General features: G+C 37.5%; 1 protein-coding gene across 1 annotated transcript; it reads left to right on the forward strand.

Annotated features, from left to right (window-relative positions):
• Window positions 1-7,858: 7,858 nt before the first annotated feature.
• Window positions 7,859-10,948, forward strand: LOC116125770 (beta-hexosaminidase 2-like). Its single transcript, XM_031411486.1, has 3 exons — window positions 7,859-8,187; window positions 8,487-8,979; window positions 9,955-10,948. The coding sequence occupies exons 1-3, from the start codon at window positions 7,894-7,896 to the stop codon at window positions 10,899-10,901; spliced, it is 1,734 nt and encodes a 577-aa protein (XP_031267346.1). The 5' UTR covers window positions 7,859-7,893; the 3' UTR covers window positions 10,902-10,948.
• Window positions 10,949-13,187: the final 2,239 nt, after the last annotated feature.

A 13,187-nucleotide genomic window follows, 5' to 3' on the forward strand; every position in this document is an offset into this window, starting at 1 on the left:
TTGGCAAAATGTCAAGTTTCCACACTTGATTTCATAAATTCTAGATTCCCACTCTTAAACCAATACTGTTAGCGATTTTTAGCCCCCAAATTAATAAATTACTTTTTAACCTTCAAAATAATAGAGAGCACATTTTAGCAGAAGGCAGTGCACGTTAGCAAATGTTGCCACCTGCTTTTTCCTCCTTTTTTTCGTCAATAGCAGCTTTCCCCATCACCACCAAACTTCTCCTTGAGTCTCACACACTAAACCTTGGCTGTAACAACTGCTGTAAACTAGTACAATGTATGCATAATAACAATAGAAAATGGGCTCAAAACTTTTCTTTTATTTATAAGTATTAAGTCTTTTATACATAAAGAGCATCATTTACAGAAAGCCATTTTAAAAGGCAAAAATAGGGGAAACAGTGTAGTTATTGCTCCTTGCTTGTCGACGCCCCTCCGACTGCATCATCACCTAGATCCTACATCCACAAAGGAAAATAACGGGGTGAGCACAAAATAATGCTCAGTAAGTAAAACCCTCTATCTGTTTATCCCCGTATGTATTTCTCTTAATTCTTTCCTCACATTTTCTGTTGTTTCCTACTAAACGTCATGGCCTCATCTTATCGGAGGCACAGCCGGATGGTGTTCACACAGCACCATCTCACCTTCATGACTGTCGGGTGGAGTTCACATAGCACCAACCCGTTCTTAGTGACTACCGAGTGGGGATCACAAAGCACCTACCCGGTTTTCATAACTATCGAGTGGAGACCACAAAGCACCAACCCGTTCCTAATCACTGTCGGGTGAGGATCACAAAGCATCATCCCACTTCTAATAAACGTCGGGTGATGACCACAAAGCATCAACCCCTTTCTAATAACTGACCGGGTGACGATCACAAAGCATCCACCCATTTTACTACCTACCGGGTGATGATCACAAAGCATCAACCCATTTCTAATGGTTAGTCGAGTGATGATCACAAAGCATCAACCCGATTCTTAAAATTTTCGGGTGATGATCACAAAGCATCAACCCATTTCTACTACTTTTCTCATTCATTCTACTTTAGCACTTCTCATTCTCTCTACCCTTAGAGTAGATGCATCCACAAAGTTCTCTACTCATAGAGCAAGTGCATACACAAAGTTTTCCACTCTTTCTTAGGTCACTTCTCAATGCACAATTAATGCCTATGGATGATTCATCTCCATTAATGCACTTATGAAATTCCAACATGCAATGTTGCAAGAATTAAGGTTCACTAATCATACTCAAACCTCTATTAGGCATTTCATCAAACAACTCAAGTGCATCATAAGACTCTACTATAACAATAATTCTAAATCTTTCTCTAACCATCCAAAATGGGGAGAAACCCCCTCACATAGCCACAATTCCTGCCAAAGAAAGACACTTCCAAAAAGGATTTCTCAATATCCTTTAATTCAATCTCAAACTACCTTTCCAACCCACATGTCATTTCTTATATTTGCAATGTATAAACAACCACAAAGCACTAGAAATCTCTATTTAAGCCTCAATAACATGGCATATAACATGTATATAACATACATACATAAGTGCTATCAAAACCCTAATCAAGAAAATTCTCAAATCTCAACTTGGGTTGGGATTTACTTACCTTGTTATGGAGAGATTTCACTAGCTCTTCCTTTCACTTGGTGTGCTTTACTTTTTCTCTACTCTTAAACAAAAGAACAAAAACCCTCAATAATCAAATATATTCAAAAACTCACTAAGCTTCACAACCAAAGCAAGAATTCTTACCTTAGGGTGCCTTAGATTGATTTTCTACCCCAAATCACTCCAAAAGCCCTTCAAAACTCCTTGATCGAAAGAAAGAGAAATTGAGAGGAAGCAAGAGAGGAGAGTGGCGATGGAGAAGAAGAATGAAGGGTTTTGCAATGACTTAATTCATTTTAATGAAATTTATACACAAGCCTTCCCATTTTGCCCTTACTCTTCTTTGGGAATTCTATCTATATCCTTTGATTCATTACAAACACACCCCCATAACAACATATTCTCCATGAAAATTCCTTACATTTTACTCACCACCTTTCCTGCTAATTAGGGGTAGAATGGTCAAATTGCCCTTAGGGAAGAAAATATCTAAAACTTAACAAACATTTTGGTTGGCACGTCGCCGTGGCGAGGAACCCTCTGTCGCTGCGGCGAAACCGTCCAGCAACTTCCCCCGTGGCTACAACACCTCTTCGCTGCGGCGAAGATTCTTCTTCGCCCCGGCGAAGACTGAAACACTAAACTTCTTCTATTTTCAACCAATATCAAGGCAAGTGTTCAACATAACACTCAATCAAAGGTCAACCAAACAATATTACCAAGAACCCAACTCAAATAAGAGCAAAAGAAGAAACAATAACTACGTACCTCAAGTGGGGCGTTACATTGGCGACCCTGACAATCGGCAAATTCCAACCGTTTTGTGATTCTCGCATCCATCCCTCATGTTCCGATCAATCTCGACTACTAAAATCCATACTCTCACCACCCATAGACTCATCGGCCTCTCATCTTCAAAAGCTCTAACAACCCTAAACCATGTTAGCTCTCTGATTGTCGCGACCTCCTTTAGGGTTTCTTGGGGGTTTTTGTGAATTTGGGTTTAAATTGGAGTTTTTTTGGGGTTGATTGCTTGAATTGGTTGTATTTTTGGAGTGGGTGATTGTTCTGAAGTGTTTTGTGCTGTTAGGGTGTTTTTTTTCTAGCTGATTTCCTCTCGCCAGCGACTCACCATTCCCCTTCCCTTATGTGCACACTAGGTGTTCGAGGATTTACCTCAATGAACGGTGCACCAGATTTTGATCAAAGGGGGGATGTGAGAGATTGAACGGTGCTGCGAGAGTGATTCCTATCGAGTTTGGTGGATTTTCCGACGAGGATGGTCAGGAATGATGTGAGGGTTGAGGAAGAGGGTAGATGTGGAGAGATCTTTAAGAGGTGGGGGTTGTTTTGACAATTTAATTTAAATTATAGTAGATGATCATTTTAATCATTAACTATTAAAAGAAACGAAACAGTGTTCATTTAAGCATAAGAATCTAAAATATGTGAAATCAGGAGTGAAAACATGCCATTTCGCTAATCTTTGGGTAGGAATATGTCATTTGTTCAATAAATTTATATGATATACATTATTGTGCTTTAGAACTAGAATTTCTAAACTTAATGTGGTTTTATAATTTTGTGAATCAATTTAAGATCGTAATTATAAGATATTAAAATATTTGTGAGATATACGAGTAGTATAACACATGTTGACACATTTCATATAATTTAACGTAAACGCATATGTCCATCTCATTTAAGAATTTTCTTTAAAAAAAATGAAAATTCAGATTTGACCTTATTTAAAATGAAATTACAATTTAGCCCTCTAGCAGTTTACTTAAGTTCACCACTTGAAGGGGGCGTTTGGTTGGGGTTATGTGGGATTACTAGAGTTAAGTCATCTTATATTAGTTGATTACCATGTTTGGTTGTCAAGTAATATAAGATACCAGTAATCTTCAAATACCAATAGTAGTTACTATTGGTAATATTGGAGGTAATCTGATTACCTCTATTTTCTTAGGTATTTTAAGATCACCAAGGTTATTTTATTTTATTTTTTTATAATTCCATCCCTTATTAATAAAATTTTAGGACAATAATATCTTTATTTTTAAATTTATTTATATGAATATGGCTTTTACTATTTCACCCCAATTAATTAACTTTTTGGACAAAATTACCCTTAAATTCAAAACAAATTGCAGCCCACCCAAGCCACCACCCCCACCCACTTGCCGCCGCCTTTCGCCGAAAACCATAGCCACGACCACCAGAACCGTGTACGGAAGGCCAAAAATGGCCGTCGTGTGCCAATATAGCCATTTTCGGCCAAATATTTGGCCGAACATGGCCAGATCGTGCCAAATCTGGTCGTTGACTGTCAGATTAGATTTAGCCGTAAACGATCAAATCTGTCACGTCAGGCCATTTCTGGCCAGATCCATACAGTGCATGGAGGCCATTTTTTGTCTTCCTTGCGCCGTTAGGTTGCCAGCTTCCGGCGACCTGCAGTGGTTGCCGGCGACCGATAGTGGTTGGGTTGGTGGGGGTGCTTTGTTGATTTTTCAAACTTTTATTATGGGGTTGTTTTTGCTAAGTTTTTAAATGTAGGGGGGATATAAGAATCCAAATAATAATCAATATTAAAAAATAATATAATAATAATATTTAATTGGAGGACAATTCAGTAATTTAAATAATATATCCATCAATTTATTCCTCCCAACCAAACATATTAATATAACATACCCACCAATTAACCAAACACATTTTCATAAAGATTCTCAATAATCTTCAAAGTAATCTAACTTTCTAGTAATCCAACATTCCTCTAACCAAACGCCCTTGAAGGGTTTTCTTCAACTCAACCAGAGATCTCAACAGCCTCCTCAAAAGCTAAACTAACCATTCACCACCGTCATCAACCGTCAACCCGATGGAAATCTCTACCGTCAGATCATGAGTTATCATCACCTTCAAAAAAATCCCAGGTCAGGTTCTTGTGAAAATCCACCCTCTTCTCAACCTCTTCTTCAACTCTTTCGCTTGACCCTGACCCACTAGATCTCCCCTCTCAGCTCTTTTCAATCCTCTCAATAAACCCTAAAAGCTTGCAAAAACAACCCTCAATGGAAAAGCTCATTCCTTTCATTAACACTTCTCATGTTTCTTAGTCGTATTCTTCTTTTGTAAATTTGTTAATTGGGAGTAATTTTTTTAAGGCGGGTGAAAAAAATGCTTCTTTTAAATCTTGTCATTCTATGGAAGATGTTGGCATTGCATTAGATTTTGTGAGGAAAATGAATGACAGCGATGGCGAGTCTAAGTTTAAGCTTAGTGTTAAGGGTTAGAACACATTGTTGATGTTGTTGGCGAAGTTTTGTTTGGTAGATGAAATGAAGTGTGTTTATGTCGAACCGGTCATCACGGCTACAAAATTAAACCTAAATATCATAGTTAGCGGTAAGCAGGGTCGAGTCCAAAGGGAGCAAAGACTGACAACCTAATGCAAATTTGAGTAGCGGAAATGAAATTGACAATTTGATTAATTAAACTAAACAAACTAAATGCAAATAATAAAAGATTGAAATTAAAACTAATGAAGACTTTATAATAAAAATATTGCCACTACGGTTTTGGTTCGACACGAGACCAACTCACACAATTCTCCTCCACCCTCTACGATCCCTAAACCTACAAGACAAGGTAGATCATTGGAATGACTTTCCGGCACTTTAGGTATAATTTATCATGTCTCACCCAATCACTCAAGTTCGATTGATTAAAGACTATCATTGAATGCCGACAAACACTATAAGACAATACCACTAGTTGGTACGTGATTAACAAATACAATTTGTCAACACGCATCATCCAATCAACCAACTTCACAATAAACGCAACAACAGTAGAAATGACATTCTCTATCCTAGAGAGCGTCCTATCTTGTTTCTGAAATGATTGTGTAACAGAATAGTCCGCTCGTTCTTCCTTTCCAGCCTTTCTAGTAGCTAGCAACTCCTTGAATGCACTCCCAGGCAGTTGAAGGAATTCTTAAACCCTCATCACAAATTATGCTCAAACTATATTAAAGTATAGAAATCAAACATGAAACGAAAACAAATATAATTTGAAACACAATACTACCAAATTTCCTACAATCGGGCTCATCCAACTAGTCGAGAGCTGATGAGGAGAGCAGTAGAGTCAATCTCAATCTTGCCTACGCCGTAACAGACAACCGAGAACTCAGCCACTCATGGTGGTGTTGACGGAGGCTGGAGTGGTGGAAACGAAGCTGGTCATGGTGGAAAGGAAGTAACCGAGAGTGAGATGATGCAAAGAAGGAGTTGAAACGACCAACGAACAACCCAGAATATGAATAGTCACAACTAGCTGGAATGTGTAAGTTTTTTGGTAGGTCTTTCGGCAAATGGTGGCACAAATGGGATTTGAAGGTACTAATGGAAAGCTCAAGTGATGGGGAGTTCGGATCAGGTCCTGGAGAGATGAAAGGTCACCAGAAAGTGAGTGAAATCGCGACTAGAAAGTGAAGAGGTATGGCGGCCGCGATGGCAGATTGTGGCATTTTTTGCGGTAACTGAAGCTTGGAATGGATAGATCTAAGTGTGGTGAAGGTAGATCGGCCACCAGGGAAGTGAAGAGTCATCGGAGGTCTTTGAAAAATGGCCCAACGATGGTCGAAATACGAAACGTCGCTAGCAAAACGCGTGAATCTCGGTGGTAAGTGCAGGATGATGATGATCGTGCAAGGGGAAGCTGGAACGTCACTGACGATCGTCGAAAATGGGAGAGGAAGAGTCGCCAGTGGTGGGTATTGTAGATGGGTGAACGATGCTCCCTGTTTGCGACTCTTCGCTTCCTTTTTATACAAAAAGTGGAAAATATTCCTTTGATCCCTGCATGATTGAAAAGTGACAAAGTCAACCCCTACAAATATGATAGTTTACCCCCTAAACAGAATAAATGAGACAAAATCACCCTTAATCCATAAACCACAACCTAATATCAACTCATACGCTTTCCAAAATCATTCCAAACATGTTAAATTCTTAAGAAAAATATTAGGATGCGATTTTCGTGAATAAATTCATAAATTCTTTAATTATCTCAATATGATTTCATTTTAATCACACATATGGTCTTTTTATCACCAAAATAGAGTCACTTTTATGACTCTAATAGTTTATCCTATGATGTTGAAGAACATGATTGTTTCCAATATATATGCTTTCAATACGATGGTTAATGGGTATTGTAAGGCGGGAAATGTTGTAGAGGCTTAGTTGTATGTGAGTAAGAATGTGCAGGTGGGTTTGAGTCCCATTATGTTTACTTTTATGTCTAGGAAAAATGATGTAGATAGCGCGTATAGGGTGTTTAGGTGATACCACAAAATGGTTGTCGAAGAAACGGGGTTTCATATAGAAATTCGATACATAGTCTTTGTTAGGCAAAATGGGTTGACAAGGCTATAGAGTTATTTAAGAAAATGAGTAAGGATGATTGTTGGTCTACTGTGAGGGCTTACACAATGAATATTTGTGGGTTTTACGGATTAGGTAGGAAATTAGAAGTATTGAGATTTTTTAATCAGATGTCCAAGAAAGGGTGTGAGTATGCACATTAGGCTCACACCCTTTCTCGGACATAAAAAATCTCAATGCTTCCTATTTCCTAGTAAATCAATGCTATTTATAATATTTTAATCCTTCTTTCTTATGCAAAATTTCTTCCATTTATATAAGATTTCATTTTTTATAAAATGACCCAAAATTGCAGGCCTGAAATTATAACTTCCAATAGATTATAGAAGAAAAATATAAGATAATTTGGGTACTTGGTTTTAGCAACAAAATTCCAACCATCACCAAACAAAATGCAAACTTCCAAACAAGTCAATAAGGGTAAATCCATTTTGCACCGTCTGGTTACTGAACATTAATATTCGCTCCCTGTGATTCGGAACACTATCAACTAGTATTACTTTTTTTTTTCCGCTAGTTTCTGCTGTTAACATTATTTATTTACTTAAAGTAATGGTCAAGTTACTTCTAAAAATTAAGGTTGTAGAAAATTTCAAAAAAAAAATTATGTTAAAGCCAAATATTTATGACCTAAGTGTAACTTTTTATAACCTAAGGGTGCAAAAGATTTTAACCCAAGTAAATAAACAATGACTTGTAATTTGGACAGCACTGTGCACCATATAAGCACTTCTTTCTCGACTTCACAATCTCACACCTAACAAGCAAAAGCAGTTGAAAAGCACTTTTGCAAAATGCCCACAAGTGCTTTTCATTTCAAGCTTCAGCTGTTCATTACTATCCTCACTTTCATACTTTACCAATCTTCCTGTAGTTCTTGCCCCATCAATGTGTGGCCAAAACCAAGATCATTTTCATGGCCAAATCCTCAGGCCAATCCCCTCTCCCCAAGCTTTCAAATTATATCTCCAAGTCATTTCTATCTCTCCAAGGCCATCTCTCATTACTTGAACTTGATCAACACCGAGCACCATGCCCCCCTTGTGCGCCCTTCTGTCAACTTCTCCTCCTCGTCTCCTCCTCTCCAGGTAAGGGATCCAGGATGGGCATCTGCCCCTCCTGGACGGAATTTACACATATGATTTTTATTTTCTTTAAAGATTATTCATTGTGAAAAACTAGAATATCCCATTTTTTGCTTTTGTAAAGGAAATGATTGTTTATTGATGCGGCTTTTATTATTCTTATTGTAAATGTTAAAGAAAATTGTGAATAGATAGAATTGAAATGTGATCAGATGTTTATTATTTTTATTTATGTTGAAAATTTTATATTTTATTATTGTTTGATATTTGCCCCCACTGACTTTATTTTCTGGTAATTACAGGCTCTGCATATCACTGTATATGACCTTGTTACACCACTGCAACATGGTGTTAATGAGACTTACACACTCACCATTCCTTCCAGTGGGGGCACCGCCAGTTTGGCAGCGCAGACGGCGTGGGGAGCCATCTGGGGACTCGAGACATTCTCACAGCTGGTGTGGGGCAGCCCTTCGCGCGTGGCGGCGGGAGTTTTCATGTTGGACAAGCCACTGTTTCCACACAGAGGGCTGGTGCTTGACACCTCAAGAAATTACTATGGAGTTGAGGACATCAAGAGGACCATCATGGCAATGGGGGCAAATAAAATGAATGTGTTTCATTGGCACATCACTGACTCACATTCATTCCCTTTGGTGATTCCTTCTGAGCCTGAACTTTCTGCCAAGGGCTCTTATGGTTCTGAAATGGTGTATACTCATGATGATGTGAAGGAGATTGTTGAATTTGGCCTGTCTCATGGTGTCAGGGTTGTCCCAGAAATCGACTCCCCAGGTGAGCTTCTTTTATGAACTCAATACAACAATAATGTTATGGGATCAGTAACAATTATGAGTTAGATTTGATATCATTCGTGTTTTCGTTGCAAGTTTGATGTTTAATGTTGCATTATTGGTGGGTTTTGGTAACCCTTGTTTTTTTTCATATTAAATTCGGAAATATGACTTGTTTGATTGATTAATATGACATTTTTCATATTATAACAAATCTGATAATGTTATCGAACTAGCAACGTTTAAGTCATATTTGATATTATTTGAGTTCTTGTACCAGTTTAATGTTTAATGTTGCATCACTGCTCGGTTTTGGTAACCCTTGTGTTTTTCCATGTTAAATTCACGGCGACATATGACTTGTTTGATTGATTTATATGACAATTTTTGTGTTTTACCTGATCTGATAATGTTATCAGACTAACAATGATTAAGTCATATTCGATATTATTTGTATTTTGTCACCAGTTTAATTTTTAATGTTGCACTACTGCTGGGTTCTGGTAACCCTTGTGTTTTTTCATGTTTAATTAGTAGGGAAATACGACTTGTTTGATTGATTAATATGACAATTATCAATGTTATAACTAATCTGATAAAATTATTGAACTAGGAGCGTTGACACAGGTATTGATCAGTAACAATTATAGGTCAGATTTGTTCTGTTAGCAGTTCGATGTTTAATGTTGCATAAGCAATATGATTTGACGGTTTCTAATCTGGAGCATTTCTTTTACTGTGGGTTTTGCTAACCCTAGTGTTGTTTCATGCTAAATTCGTATTGAAATATGACTTTTTTGATTAATTAATATGATGATTTTCATGTTATAACTTATAACTAATCCGATAACGTTACTGGACTACGAGCGTTGACACAGGTATCTGTTAAATGATTGTGAAATTGTTCTGAATATGAGAATTTTGTATTGGTATAGGTGTTTGATGAAATGACAATGGAATTGTTCTGTAATTTCAGGCCACACAGGATCATGGGCAGAAGCTTACCCAGAAATTGTTACATGTGCAAACATGTTTTGGTGGCCAGCAGGAAGTGACTCGGACAGGCTTGCAGCAGAGCCAGGAACTGGCCATCTAAACCCGTTGAATCCGAAGACTTACGAAGTTCTGAAAAATGTAATTGCTGATGTAGTCAAGCTATTCCCAGAACCATTCTACCACAGTGGAGCTGATGAGATCATTCCCGGTTGCTGGAAAGCTGATCCCACCATCCAATCCTTCCTTTCGAATGGTGGAACGCTCAGTCAAGCCCTTGAAACATTCGTCAACTCGACCTTCCCTTTAATTGTGTCCCTCAACCGCACGGTGGTCTATTGGGAAGATGTTTTCTTGGATGACTTAATCAAGGTGAACTCCTCATGTCTTCCACCCGAGCATACAATCTTACAAACATGGAACAATGGCCCGAACAACACTAAAAAGCTCGTTGATGCTGGTTATAGAGTCATTGTTTCATCTGCAGAGTTCTATTATCTGGATTGTGGCCATGGCGACTTTGTAGGAAATAACAGCCAGTATAATCAGCCTCCGGGTAGTGACCCAGGCAACGGGGGATCATGGTGTGGACCCTTTAAAACTTGGGAAACAATATATAATTACGATATAACATATGGATTAAGTGAGGAGGAAGCGAAGCTGGTGCTGGGAGGAGAAGTGGCATTGTGGTCAGAGCAGGCAGATCCAACAGTGCTGGATTCAAGGCTTTGGCCAAGGTCTTCTGCAATGGCTGAAGCATTGTGGTCAGGAAACAAGGATGAGAAAGGCGTGAAGAGGTATGCAGAGGCGACTGATCGTTTGAATGAGTGGCGGTACAGAATGGTAAGAAGAGGGATTGCAGCTGAGCCAATTCAACCTCTCTGGTGTGTAAGAAATCCTGGAATGTGTAACACAGTTCATCCAATTTAGTTTACATATTCATATATATTTGCTTCTTGTGTGAGCTCTTTTTTTCACTTTATACCGTACTGAATTCTAATTGATTTTGCATGGAAGTTTGTCAATTATTCAAAGGAACAAAAGTATGCGAAAGTTTCTCACTTGTTTTGTCACCTGTTTCAATTTTCAGAATCCAAGTTTCTTTTAGAGTATGTACTCCATTTCTTTTGTATGAAATATAAAATCACTAGTTGAAACCAAAACTCTATTTATTAAGCTATACTCTAAGTCTCTAACCCCGGGAGCAGCCTGCAGAAATCCAGGCGAACGCGAGTAGCATCAAGTTCTTGCATCCATGAATCCACCAGATTCTCTTGTCATTACAAACTGCCATGTCTCTTTTAAGTTTAATTGCAACTTACAATGAAGTCAAAAGTCCTCAGTTACCACTTGCTTGACTGAAAAATATGTCTTTATTGAGCATTATTCTATAGCAGCCATATGGGATAGTTCAGAAATCCATGAATATATCCACAAATCGGGTCAAGCGCAAGTAGCATCAGTTTTTGTTTTGTTGGTATCCGGGGGTGTCCGGGCCAACTTATGTGTACCTCAACTAGTCTTTCGGGGCCTTGAAGTTAATGGTCAAGTAAGTCTCCAGTGACTCGTGGAGATTTGAACTCATAACCTCTTGATTAATACACTTGAGAGTCCCAAGCGAACTGCCAAACTACTTAGAAATTGTTTAGCATTGGGTTTTTTCTTCTTCCATCCATGATGTGCAAAATTCTCCACTATTTCTGTACCACAGATTGCCATGTCTTTAATATATCAGCTCAATAGTTTAGAAGTTATTAGATTGCAGTGTAGGCAGCTAGTCCAGTTTGTATTTGAAGCTTGCAATCTTGCATATTTTGATAGCTCACAAATGACCATTGTTTTAAAACCCGGACCGGAGGGCAACCTGCTCTGCTCCCCGGGTCATGGGTTAACCGGTCCAACTGTTTGGATCGGTGATGTCATCACATAAAAACCCTTTTTATTATTATTATTATTTTTTTAAGGATTTCCATTTTTTTTAAAATAAGACAATAACAACTTAATTACTGTTCAACATAATTCAAAGTTTAAATTTAATAACAATCCCAACATAATTTAAGTATTTAACGACAATCCAAAGTCCAAATCCAAAACATGATGTTGTGTTCATCCATTGCATATTAAATGACAAAATACATAATAATTAATAACAAAACATTTGGTGCAAGTGTTTTTTCTTTGATCCATCTCCATGTTGATTGAGCTTCACACACTAGCATCAAAATTCATCATCATCATCATCATCATCACCATCATCATCATCATAACCATCACCATCATCTATGTAAATTTCAGTAAAAAATAGAAATCATCAGTTAAAACATGTAATTTAATTTAAAATAGATACTAAGTTGCTTAAATATTTGAAACCAACCTTCTGAACCATAGGTTGAATCATAAAAAGAAGGGTGATCAGCAACTCTAGTAGTAATAGATCCTTCTCCATATAACGTTTGTTTCAACTCCTCATAATTAAGTTCACTAACCTCCTCTTCATCGTCAACTATCCAACTTTCAGTTTTGTCAATACTTTCATAATCAATAGGATCGAAACTTATTCTCTTGTAACACCTTTTAAAATACCATAATGAAATATTAAAAGCATGACAAGTAAAATATCAAGGAAAATAATAGATAATAAGAATAAGAGTGATGCATAATTGAGTAACTAACAATGTTTTATACCTGTTTTGCAAACGCAAGTTATAGTGAACAAAAACAAGATCATTCAACCTTTGATGCTCCAATCTATTTCTTTTTTTAGTATGTATGCACTCAAAAACACTCCAATTTCGTTCACATCCCAAAGAGCTTGAAGTTTGGCTAAGCATTTTTATTGCAAACTTTTGCAAATTTGGAGTACTATACCCAAATGATCTCCACCATTCATCTAATTGAAAATTAAACATAATAAATAAATTAGACTTAAAAAATAAAAGAACTCATAAATTTTATAACTATTACGTATCAGGACGTGTGGTTTTGGAGGTTTCAAGAGCAAGCCACGAGAAAAGCTTTTCTCCCGGTTTGAATATAATCTACTCTCTTTCATTAACCTTGTCTTGTTCAAATTGAACGCACTTGCTTTACTATCAATAGTATTAAGGAAACCACTCATGACTTTTAGCTTGGCGCAAAAAGATTCTTCATTATATTTAAAGGCAGGATTAAAATAATAAGCCGCAGCATGGATATCACGGCGTAACGTCCTATCCC

Source organism: Pistacia vera, unplaced genomic scaffold (genome assembly GCF_008641045.1).
Source record: "Pistacia vera cultivar Batoury unplaced genomic scaffold, PisVer_v2 Contig171, whole genome shotgun sequence".
Taxonomy (NCBI): domain Eukaryota; kingdom Viridiplantae; phylum Streptophyta; class Magnoliopsida; order Sapindales; family Anacardiaceae; genus Pistacia; species Pistacia vera.